The 12,735-nt window shown below is 40.3% G+C and overlaps 1 protein-coding gene across 1 annotated transcript in view; it reads right to left on the bottom strand.

The window, feature by feature from the left end:
- SF3B3 (splicing factor 3b subunit 3) overlaps positions 1–12,735 on the bottom strand; it is a gene marked incomplete at its 5' end in the record, with an annotated part of 44,713 nt that overhangs the window by 17,041 nt on the left and 14,937 nt on the right. Inside the window, 3 exons of the mRNA XM_079723789.1 lie at positions 5,063–5,135; positions 7,926–8,021; positions 10,291–10,456. Coding sequence (XP_079579915.1) covers positions 5,063–5,135; positions 7,926–8,021; positions 10,291–10,456 — 335 coding nt within the window. The remainder of the gene's footprint in view (positions 1–5,062; positions 5,136–7,925; positions 8,022–10,290; positions 10,457–12,735) is intronic.

Raw genomic sequence — 12,735 nt, 5'->3', positions numbered from 1 at the left:
ATCTTATATGGGAACACAAGGCTTAATGAATAAAATAGTGATTACTTAAGCCTCCATGAGACTAAGTCATTCTAGGGCTGGAAACTGAGAATCCTAGGATGTCCCAAAAGGAGTATGTAAGAACACTGGATAACCAGGGAGGGGTGGTGGTGGTGGTGGGGTGGTAGTTTATACTGTCAGCCTTTGAACTCTAGTTTTTCACATGTAAAAATATAACCATTCGATGGTCATGAGCAATCCTATTAGAACTTGCTTTTCATTTAATAAAATGTACTTGGATAAACAAACACCAACAAGTTTTTCAAGGAGGTCAGAGGTATACAGGCAACCCCGAAAGTTTCTCACACAGATCCCATAGTTAAAAGTTGTCTACTTCCTACACATTCCACCCTACAACATAAAACAACTTCTATATGTATCTCCCACGTCCAGCACAATGTTTGGCATAAAGCTTGATAAATGCTGAATAAATGTATGTTCATTTTTTTGAGATGAATTGAGATTTTCCTACATTTGAATTTTCTATATCAATTCCCCTCTTCCTGTCCCCTTCACACAGAAATCAGGCAAACAAGGCATAGAATGACAAGTAGACAAGGTACTAAATTGGAGTGGCTACCTCACTCTTAGCAGAAGCTGAAGGATCCTGCTTGCCTGAGTCCTTGTCAGAGCTCAACACCATAGGCCTGATCCACCCCACTCACATCAAGGACACAGTCTGGATTTTGATTGCTCCAAGGGTCATTCAGCTAAACTAAGATTACTCAATGAGTTCAGCAGAATCAGTGCTCTTCACAGAAAAAGGGGCCAGATGAAAATGTATTATTGGTATAACCTACAGTAGCGTTCTGACCTATTAGCAGGACATAAAATCAATTTGGTGGATTGCAATCAGAATTTTAAAATACAAATATATAGAAATAAATATAATTTATGAGGATGCCTCATAGTAAGGGTAAGTACTATTCTGCAAAACTGTTGCTTCAGTTAATGATACGTGTGCACTGAATGAGTGGCTCAAAGGCAAGGATCAAAGATCTTTCCTAATGGGTATAATCTAATGGCTACACCAGGAATCCAGAGCAAGGGTTCCATCATAAGGAATAACACTGAACAAGCAGATAATTGGTTTTAGATTACTTTATTATAACTGTCACCATGTATTGCATGCCTGGGGACACGTTATAAAATGGCTTTGTAAGAAGACTGCACTGTTCGCCATCATAAAACATGGAGTGCGGACGTGGTTGTCTCTGAAATGGATGCCTTAATAGCGCACAACAAAACCATCTTCACTCTCCACACAACACCAAGCTTGGAAGCTTTGTTCCAGCTCTCAGTTTTTGAGCTGGAAATTTCTGGTATGTAAAAGTAACAGGAATTGCTTAATTTTAACATTATATAAATATTGTGTCCTTTCTCATGTTCTCAACACTGAAACCCTGTATCTTAAAAGCTGTGCCAGGGCAAATTAAAGCCAAACAAAAACGGGCTCAAACTGGTCAGGATTTCGGCCTCTTCCTTCAGTCAAGGGAAAAGGTGAGCTTCCAGAAAAGAAACCATACATTTATAACTTACATGCAGAGAATGAGGGGAGTGAGGAAAAAGGGCTGCCTGGGCCCTTATCCTTCCTCTGACCCAAGGCCCCAGACTGCTCAGGTATAAAAATAGAGATGCTCAGTGGACTTAAACAGGGTCTTATGTTTGCTGGGCAGTTCAGCAAGGAGTAAAGCAATGACTGACATCTGAAAGCTGCTTTACATCATGGATTTCCTCAGAATATCCACTACCCTGTAAATACTAAGCACACTGTAACTTCTACCCTTTCCATTCTACGGCCAGGAGGACCAGAAACAGATAAGCTGCTCTTGTGTCCTAGGCAGGTTATAGGTTAAAAGGTGGACTTCAGAACAAAATCAAGCTTCAGTCAAGATAAATGACTATGAACTATGAAATCTATGTTGCCTTCTTCCAGAGGTTTCAAATTTCATATAAAAGACTATTAGTTCATACCTCAGTGAAGAATCTATTAGGATATGAGAACGCATCTTTGTCTCAGTTAAACAGGACTTCTATCTGTCTGAGCAATACAGAAGCAGCCCACAGAAGAGGGAATGCTTTCTTCTTCTCTCCCCCGCCTTAGTATCTCAGGCTCAAAAAACAGCTCACTACTCCAAAGGGAAAAGTGAGTGACCATCCAGATGATTTAGGCCTCCAATGTCTCACTCTCACTCTATACTCAGACTACTCAGTGCTTGTCTTCCCTCAGCACAGTCTTAATTATACTCAAAAGAGAAAAAAGGGGGGCTTTTTCCAGGACGTAATCTTTCAGTCAGTACACGTGGAACATACAAAAACATCAAGGGAGAGTATGAAGTTAAGATTTTCTAGCTACAGCCTCTTTTAGCTTAATGAGAGGCAAATTAATCCAATGTTCCATATTCTGTGGGAGAAAGTGATTCCTGCCTCAGACTATTTAACATACAGGCAGATGGGTGTGCACCACTAACACTGCACATGGAGAGCCAACTGCAAAGTTACCCTCTGAAAGATGCTACCAGGGCAGCCTCAATATTTTGTGCAGGTCCCTCTCCCTGGGTAATCTCTAAGACCCCACAGTAGACCCTAGCGATAGGTACAAGGTACACACCTGTGGTGATCAGCACCTTCACCAGCCACCTGTGGAAGAGAAAAAAAGGCTTGGTATTGGTAGTGTGCATCACCAAGTACCAGCCAAGGTTAGTAGTTGCCTGGAAGACTGCAGCATGTGTGGACATGTGGAATAGTCACTTAGGGTATCTGGAAAGAGAATGAACAGAGAGAACTTGACCTGTTTTGTGGGTGATCACCTAAATTATAGTTTCTAAAGAGTAAAATTTATCAGGATGTAATCATTTCCTAGATTTTGGTATCTAGAGAACAAAACTTTTCAGCTACAAGTTCCATCATGCAACATACCACTGATCACAAACTTATCTAACTTACCCCAAAAGCCTTTCCTGATTCTCAAACACATGCCTGTTCCCTCTCCTCTAACCCCTCCTGGCAACACGTTTGTGCCTTTCATCACATCAGAACACACAACAGTTTTTTTTTGTTTGTTTGTTTTTTGCTGTACGCGGGCCTCTCACTGTTATGGCCTCCCCCATTGCGGAGCACAGGCTCCGGACGCGCAGGCCCAGCGGCCATGGCTCACGGGCCCAGGTGCTCCGCGGCATGTGGGATCTTCCCAGACCGGGGCACGAACCCGTGTCCCCTGCATCGGCAGGCAGACTCTCAACCACTGCGCCACTAGGGAAGCCCAAAACAGTTTTTTATACTTATCTTCTTTTTTAGATGGCACATGCCCTTAGAATAGAGTCCTATCTTTATTTTATTTTTATTTTTGCAGTATGCGGGCCTCTCACTGTTGTGGCCTCTCCCATTGTGGAGCACAGGTTCCGGACGCGCAGGCTCAGCGGCCATGGCTCACGGGCCCAGCCGCTCCGCGGCATGTGGGATCTTCCCGGACCGGGGCACGAACCCGTGTCCCCTGCATCGGCAGACAGACTCTCTACCACTGAGCTACCAGGGAAGCCCTAGAGTCCTATCTTAATTACAAGGTAGCAGGATGAGAATACTGAACTTATCCTAGAAAACCAGCATGACCCAAACTCAGTACAGGGTTAGTCAAATGAACACTGGATTGAGATTCGGGAGACACCGCTTTCAGTCTCTATTACCTAGGTGCCCTATCTTGGGACAGTCAACGCCTGTGATTTTCGGCCTTCTTCATAAAAATGAGGGGTTAACTTTCCTGCAAATCTAAATTGACTTTACAGTAAAGTTTAATAAGTGAAAACAAAAACAAACAAAAAAAGAGGAGCAAACTAGGTTTTATCTCAAAGGCTCTTTCTAATTCAAACAGTCTGGGAAATGTTTTCAAGAGCCTAAATGTCAACCAGCCAATCTGCCACCAAGCTAAAGGTGAACATCAACAGTGACCAGTTTCTTTATGAAGACATTACACAAAATGGGGAAATCTTTCAAAACCAATCATCCAATAATTACCTTCTCAGCTAAAATGAACCTACTAATTTCCTATTCACTTCTTTTTTTCTTTCTACTCAACTCAGACTGGATTCCAATGCTTACATGAAGACAAAATCCACTAAAATGTGTACTCTATTAATAGAAATGAGATTTCCCTCCTCCACATTTCCCAGCTCCCTTAAATTTGTTCCATACAACCAAAACATCTAAATAGCAGGAAGATTTCCAGCTGTTTTCTTGAAAAAGCTTTGTATATGGCCAGTCCCACATTCCTGAGGGAACAAGAGGAAAATGAGGTCTAGGAATAGAAATGACCTACGATCCCAAAGAATCAAAGGGAAGATGAGAATTGAGTTTCATCTCTAAGGGACTGAAATTCAGTTGTCACAAGACTTTCCTGCTATTGCACTGAAATGAATTTTCGCATAACTTTCAATTTTTTAGGATGAGGTGACCATTTTTATTCTGGAGCTCAGACTTCCTCTTTCCTCCATCCCTTCTTTTCCGCTCACTCTAAAATTCTGATTCCATTCAATCAACCTCCGCTTTCCTTAAACACAACTACTATGCCTATTGAGCAGGACATTAACAAGCTTTACCAATCTCTTAATACCCAGAATACTACCTTTAATTTCACTGTGATTTCAGCACAATAAGAGAGAAAACATCATTGAAGAAAAAAGAAGAACTTTCCCTTACACCATACTCCTCACACAAACGGAAGGAGTATCTTAAAGATGAATACATTCAAAGAACACAACATACAACAACTCTATCTATGATACTCAAGTGTGTATGTACTGAATATTAACAGTTACCCTATGCTCCCCTTACCCATGTGTACACAAAGTAGTAAGTGAAGGCGCCCTGATTGGGAGAGCCTCAAAAACATGGTGTTGAGTCAGAAGAAGTTTCTAGGATATGGTGCTAGATGATGCGATACAGAAGCATTATGAATGCAGTCTCTTAAGCCTTCTATTGTCAATGGCACCCAGACCCTCATTTTGACTGTTGGGAAAGGGCTGCTTACCTTCAATGTGCCGACGCACTGTCCAGACAGCATTGGGGTTACCAGGTAGCTCTGAGACAGCCATTTCTGATACCTGACAGGAGAGGAAACAAACCACAGATCCAGTGAGCATGAAACTCAGCTCCTTGCTTACAACTACACTAGATAATACAGTCCCAACACAGCAAGGCTCACACTGTATACTTGATTAAAACATTGGAACCATCTAATCAAAAAGAACGTAAGAACCAAAACGCTAGAGGTACTGGCAATTCCCATAACAGACTTCAGCAAGAAGTGATGGAACATCTAGGACAGTTGTTGCAGCCAAGGCCAAACGCTTCCTTTGGGTATAACATGCCTGCATCCTCCTCAAAGTGAGCATGTGGGAATGAAACAGTCCATCTAAGTTAGCATCCCATTTCTTTCTTTCTTTTCTTTTTCTTTTTTTTGCTCCTTTCTTTTTTTAAAAACGTATTTATTTAATTTATTGTATTGTATTCGTTTTATTTTTGGCTGCGTTGGGTCTTTGTTGCTGCGTGCGGGCTTTTTCTAGTCGTGGCGAGCAGGGGCTACTCTTCATTGCGGTACTCGGGCTTCTCACTGCAGTGGCTTCTCTTGTTGCAGAGCACAGGCTCTAGGCGTGCGGGCTTCAGTAGTTGTGGCATGCAGGCTCAATAGTTGTGGCTCACGGGCTCTGGAGCGCAGGTTCTGTAGTTGTGGAGCACGGGCTTAGTTGTTCTGCGGCATGTAGGATCTTCCCGGACCAGGGCTCGAACCCGTGTCCCCTGCATTGGCAGGCGGCTTCTTAACCACTGCACCACCAGGGAAGCCTCCCATTTCTTTTCTTTGTTCCCTCAAGGCCAAATTCCATCTACCTTCACAGAACAATTCAAATGCCACATTCTGTAGGAAAAATCTTCCCTTATTCTCTTGGCTGGCAGTCATCTCTTCCTCATAAATTCTCACAGGAATCACAATCACCACCTCTTAGGACACTTACCTAAAAAGTGATCTGAGGAATTGTTTTGTCCTTCCTACTAGATTCTTATGCTCCTTAAGGTCAGAGTCAAGAATCCTCTGAATGTCCTATAGGCTCTCAAACGAGAGTAAATGCAATACATAAGATGAACTCAAAATGATCTAGAGGAGAAAACTAGGTGTGGGTTATACATTCACTGTCTGTAGTATCTTTGCAATTTTTCTGTAAATCTAAAACCATTCAAAAATAAAAATTTTATTAAGTATTTTTAAATGACCTAGAAATAAAAAATTAGGCAGCCTATTATACTGTACAGTGGAACTACATCTTATAGGAAGAACGCAAGTATATACATGAAAGATATTACCCTTTTGTTGGTCTACTGACGTAATAATAGCAGGAGTACCTGATCGTGGTACAGGAGAATCTTGGAAAACTTCACCGTCAGTAAAACGTAAATGTCAGGTATACCACACTCTATACACTAAATGTAGTATCTGACAGTGACCTTGTTCAACTGAGACCATCATCTCGCTAGACAACAAGGCTCAATAAATAGATGTACAGGAAGAAAGCAGTGTCCAACAATTTGAAACTCGTTTTATGTAACATAGTTTTTAATAGCGTTGGAAACACTTGGGGGGAGCAGAGGACTCACCAACAATGGCTCTGAATCGGGTCCTTCATCTCTCACACGGTACACAGAACCTTCTGTTAATGCATGTATGTATTGTTTGTTGAGCGCTTGCTTTAATCAGATGCGTGACAGGATCCAATTGGCAGTAAGTAACTAATCAAGAACTACAGGTCTAAATTGGGTTCAGGTCATCGAAAACTTGGTGACCTGATGAATACTTGGGCAGTCAAAATTTTTTGAAGTCTCTGAAACTACAATTCTAATAGCTAACATTTATTGAACAGTTACTACATGCCAGAACTTGAGCTAAGTGCTTCATACACATTCTCATTTAATTCACACAACAATCCTTTAAGGCAGGTCCTATAAAGCTTAGTAATAGCTATTAAATAGTAGAGCCAGAATTCAAAACCAAGGTCATCTTCCCTGTGTTCCAATAAAAATTTCCAAAAACAGGCAGTGGGCCTCTAAGAGCCTGGAGTCTGCTCAACCCCAACCTCTAAGAGCAAACTGTCAGAGAAAGCTTTATTTTACTCCTAACAAAATCAAGTCCAGTGCACTAGCTAAAAGCCATCAACACTAGAACCATGATGAGAAGAGGGTGTGGGATTTGAGAAGGTAATTTTCAGTATCCATATCACCTAAAAAGTCCAACAATAAATGATTCACTGCGGGAGGTGGGAGGGTGGAGGGATGAATTGGGAGATTGGGACTGACCTATATACACTAATATGTATAAAACAGATACATAATAAGAACCTGCTGTATAAAAAATAAATTAAATTAAAAAAATAAAGGATTCATTAAATAAATTCTAATCCACCCACTGTGGAGATATATTGCAAAAACATTAAAAATGACGTGACATAAGAGCACACAGTAATCAGGAACGTAATAAGATACAAAAATATATACACAATATTAACATAGCTAAAAATATAAGTATCTAAAAGCTACGAAAAAAGACCAACACTAAAAGGAAACGGGGTAAAATGTGCCATGCAGATTTCCTAACTTCCACATAATGGCGACTGAACCTGGAACTAACAGACGTGTTTCTCCCCTTTGATCCCTATTTGCCAAATTTTTAAAATGTGCCTACTGTGCTAACATGTTAAAGGATAGGAAATTTAAACTCTAAACTTTATGGAAATGGGGAGGAAGAAAAACATTTTTCTTTCATAGAAACATTAAATACAGCCTTAGGCTGCTTTGTCAATGCTTTCCTCCAAACCCTGCATATGATCTAGAAATTCCAATCTTACCTCAAGTCCATGCCTTAAGACTCTCAGAGATGACCTCGGTCCCCTACCACAGGCCACATATAGCTGTGGAGTGTCTTCATTGGCCAGGTCAGCTATCTGCACAGAGAAAGGGGAAAAAAATGTCTACTTCTGCTCCTTTTCCATACCCAACCCTGATTGTTCTCAGGGCGACAAACGACTTTTTAGTTTATTAGGCTTAAATATTGCTACTGGCCCTGGGGGCATGGAGTGGAAAAGACCCAATGTTCCAAAAAGCAAACAGTTTGAAGCAGCAAGTTTTACCAACCAAAAAAGCTTGTTCTTGGTTTTTTTTGCCATGCTGCGTGGCATGTGGGATCTTAGTTCCTTGACCAGGGATCAAACCTGTGCCCCTTGTAGTGGAAGCGCGGAGTCTTAACCACTGGACCACCAGGGAAGTCCCACCTGTATCAGTTCTTGAGTTAACAAAGTATTTCTTACAATTAATGAAATTGTTATATAACCTCAAACTGAAATCTCAGCATTTCCTTCCAACTAAAAATATAGACATTATATTATCGTTATCCGTGACTTTGTCACCAACATTAAAGTTTACAGACACCTCCAAATATCATTTCCCTTATCACTATTTCAAAATTACATTTACTAGATCTGCTGTTAGAACGCACATGATCACAGCTGCCCTATCTACTATAGATGTTCCTATGATGTATCTGACCAATTACGGGGTAACTCTGCACCTGGCTGTTTGCCACCAAATGGGGAAGCCATGTGTTCTTGTACTAGTCACCCCAGACATCTAGCTGCTTTCCAGTACAAATATTTGTTGATCAACATGTGGAAAGAAGTTATTTGTATTGTAGTTTTGTCAAACTGTACAATTCAAATGAAAATTCTTGACTGTAAGGCAGTGCAGCCTACTGTAACATGGATGAGCATGTGGGTTGTAAATGTCTACAACCTTCACACTGACTTCTTCAAAAAATTAACTCACCTATTTTAAATGCACTTTCCTGTTATTTTAAGCCCATTACAGAAGCACATATACTAATTTTTCACAGTTTAAAAAATAATTTGCTCTCTTGGCTATGATGTTTATTACTATATGCATTTAAAAATATTATTCACAGAGGGGATCCAGAAGCCTCACTAGGCTAGTAAAGAGATACATGGCAAGAAATGCTTATAGCCCTGCTACAGATACCTGAACTTCCTGTTAATTTTATTCTTGACCTACAAACTATTTACACAATTATCTCCTCAAATTCCAATGAAAGCAGAAAAAAAAATCAGTAAAAATCCAATTAGGAATTATTCATACTTATTTTCTATTGCCCTCAGGACTAACCCTTTCTCAAAAAGAAAGAACAAAAGCAGTTAACTTCAGAACTGCTAATTTTACCAGTGCCGGAAGAGTGCCTGAATACTGACTGTGTGTCCCTGGCACAGTGAGCAAAACTCTTCCACTAAAAGTGTCATCATCTAGACAGGGTAGGGTGATGCCTAATGGTCACTGGAACCCCAGGAATCCAGGATGCAACAGCATGGTAAAATTTCTGCTACACTTGAGTGCCAATAGTGAGAAACACAATTCCCATCTTGGGCCACCTTGGTTTCCCAAAAAGATTCTGTTACTGACTGATCCCAGTGTCTCTGGAGTACTTCATGGAGGAAGTGAGTGTTAAAATGAGATACAGATATTCACAGATTGTTAAGTGATAAAAGGTCTACTTCAGAATACTGTAAAGGATATGAGCATATTTACATTAAAAAGAAAAGTGTAACACACAAATGCTTACAGATGCAGAGAAAATGCCTGGAAGCAATCACAGGAAGCTATTAATGGCACAGCCTCGGTGGAATAGAGGGTTGAAAAGATTGGGGGTTGGACTTTAACCTTCTATCTTTTGTACGGTCTGAATTTTTATAAAACATGATTTTTATCATTAAAAAAAAATTTTTTTAAGCCCAAGGATTTATGTAATGGTTTTTAATTACCCCACTACCTTTAGTTGCTTCACCCTTATACTCTGGCAATACCACAGATATGCTGATGAACCTCTTAAACTAAACCTTAATTTAATTGGAGTTAAAACTTTTTTTTTTCCCCCCCAGTACGCGGGCCTCTCACTGTTGTGGCTTCTGCCATTGCGGAGCACAGGCTCCGGACGCGCAGGCTCAGCGGCCATGGCTCACGGGCCCAGCCGCTCCGCGGCATGTGGGATCTTCCTGGACCGGGGCACAAACCCGTGTCCCCTGCATCGGCAGGCGGACTCTCAACCACTGCGCCAACAGGGAAGCCCTGGAGTTAAAACTTTAAACTCATTCAGATTCAGAAACAGTTGGCTAGCACTATTCATTACGGAGTGACTGCAAAGACCCTCACCTGGCAAAACAAAATGGGAGAGAGGCTGTCCAACTCATCAACCAGCACAAGGTTTTTGAGTGGTCTTGGCTGAAAAAAGAATGTATCTCCTTCTTCCAGAGGCATGGCAGATGAAAACTCAGGTTCTTCATCATCATCTCCAAGATGTGCAATTTGATATAAGTAACTAGGGAGAAGCAAAGACTTTAGTTAAAATATTTTGTCTGATGTACAACATGACAAATATAATTAACACTGCTATATGTTATACATGAAAGTTGTCAAGAGAGTAAATCCTAAGAGTACTCAACACAAAGGAAAAATTTTTTTTCCTATTTCTTTAATGTTGTACCAAATGAGATGAACTGTGATAACCATTTCATAATGTATGTAACCCAAGTCATTATGCTGCAACACCTTAAACTTATACAGTGCTATATGTCAATTATATCTCAATAAAACTGGAAGGAAGAAAGCAAATAGCGTTTAAAAAATATTTTCTGTCTGAAGATGTTTGCCATCAACATAATGCTCATAAATCACTTTAATATTGAGTCAGCATCTATAGTTTGAGATCTCTGCTTATCTGACTGGGGTTTTCTATTTCTTTAAAAAGAGGGATAAAGAAATTAAGACTACTAAATTCAAACTGGTAGAGTGGCAGGACCTTAGCATCACAGTGGTTAAGAGTACTGGACTTCCACTAGAGTGCCTGGGTCTGAATCCTAGCTCTGCCGCTTAACTAGCTGCATATTACTACTTAATCTCTCTTTGCCTCAGTTGCCTCATTTATAAAATTGAATAGTACCTTCCTAAAGAATTCAATGAGTACTTAGAACGTTGCATCGCACCTAGTAAGCATAGTTTTTGTCAAATAAAATGAAATATGGATAAATGAAACCCAAAGAAAATCTATAACCACTTCTTATTTTAACCAGTCACCAGGCCAAATCTAACAAAAAACAAGGATTGGTGATTTCACAAAAGTATGCAGATACTGTAGTATTATTCCTGAAACAAAACATAAACATATCCAGAGATAATAAGCAACAAAATCATCTTGCCCTTCTCCTGTCTGTCCTCTGGGGGTCTGTAAACTGATTCAAAGGCAAACCACAGAAAAAAAAATTAAAAAGGGAAAGCAATTTGGGAGTAGATAACCTGTAAAATATACCATCATAAACTGAGTGTGCAATGAGCACACTTTTGGGAAGCAGCTCAATTAAAATAAAATCACACTGCTGGTCATATTTATTCTTTAAGTCATATATCAAACCTTCAATACAAAGCACTTTGAACAATCCAGTGTAGCTTTTTAGGAGCAAGATAAAATGATTAAATCGGGGTCTGAAATACATAAGACACTCAATAAATGTTAGCCAAATAAACCTCAGCATATAACCCTCTGGTAAACTCATCAGATTCTATGCTAAATTACAAAAAAGCAAATAGGGTTATTATCCTTGAATGATTTACAAACACATTGAAAAGAAAGAAAAAGTTAAATAATACAAACTTCTTATTCAGGCAAGATGTCCATATACAGATGATAAAGATCACCCATCAAAGACACTTTCACAGATAACCAAGAGGATGCTGGGTTCACTACCTCCATCACAAGAAAGGTTGCTTCGGCTGAATCTCGACAAAACAGTTTCTGTGATTATAATGTGCTTCAGAGCAGGAACTTTGGAACCAGGTGGTCTGGCTTTGAGTTAGATTTAGTTGTGTGATCAAATTTCTTACACTCTCTGTGACCCCAGTGCCCTTACTCTAAATGGGTTAACAGCACTGTCTTACAGGGAATGTTATGCATCAATATTTGTAAAGTACTTAGAACATAGTAAATGCTATAGTAAGTATCTGATTGATAAATAAGTTTGCTTTATGAGTTAACACCCATAGCACATGTTTCTGATGCCCCAAATCCCCACTCTTAAGTCTTCCAGATTTCAGGTGCAACAGTAATGGATAATTTCTCACAAGTTCAAACCCGTCTCACTCTAACAAGCATCCCACCTGTGCACTGCAGTCTTTCTATTCTCTGCCCTCAGAGCATCTATCCGTTGGGGGCTGCCTGAGCAACAGGATGTACAGGGGACTTCATACCTCCAGGGGTAACCTTCAACCCAAGAGGGAGAGGAACTGGTGTTGTTAACCCTCAGGTGGGCAATTTTCAAAGGCATTCTGCATGCTTCTCAGCAGGTCTTGACAGAAGCCAGTTTCTAATGTCCACAGCATGAACCTCAGTAACGTGCCCTTAATATTGGCTTTTCCTCTTTTCCCTGTCTCTCCCCACTGATCCCTCACTCTTGCTTCCTGCAATTACCTCCCAATAATCTAACCTTGTCTCGGGCTCTGCTTACAGGGGAGCCCAAACTGAAACAATATAAGAAAAACGTTTAGAACAGTGCCTGTTACATACAGACAAGTGCTCAACAAATGTACACTATGATTCTTTAGAAC

Source organism: Hyperoodon ampullatus (genome assembly GCF_949752795.1).
Source record: "Hyperoodon ampullatus genome assembly, chromosome: 18".
Lineage (NCBI taxonomy): Eukaryota > Metazoa > Chordata > Mammalia > Artiodactyla > Ziphiidae > Hyperoodon > Hyperoodon ampullatus.
This window is presented reverse-complemented; position numbering and strand designations above follow the sequence as displayed.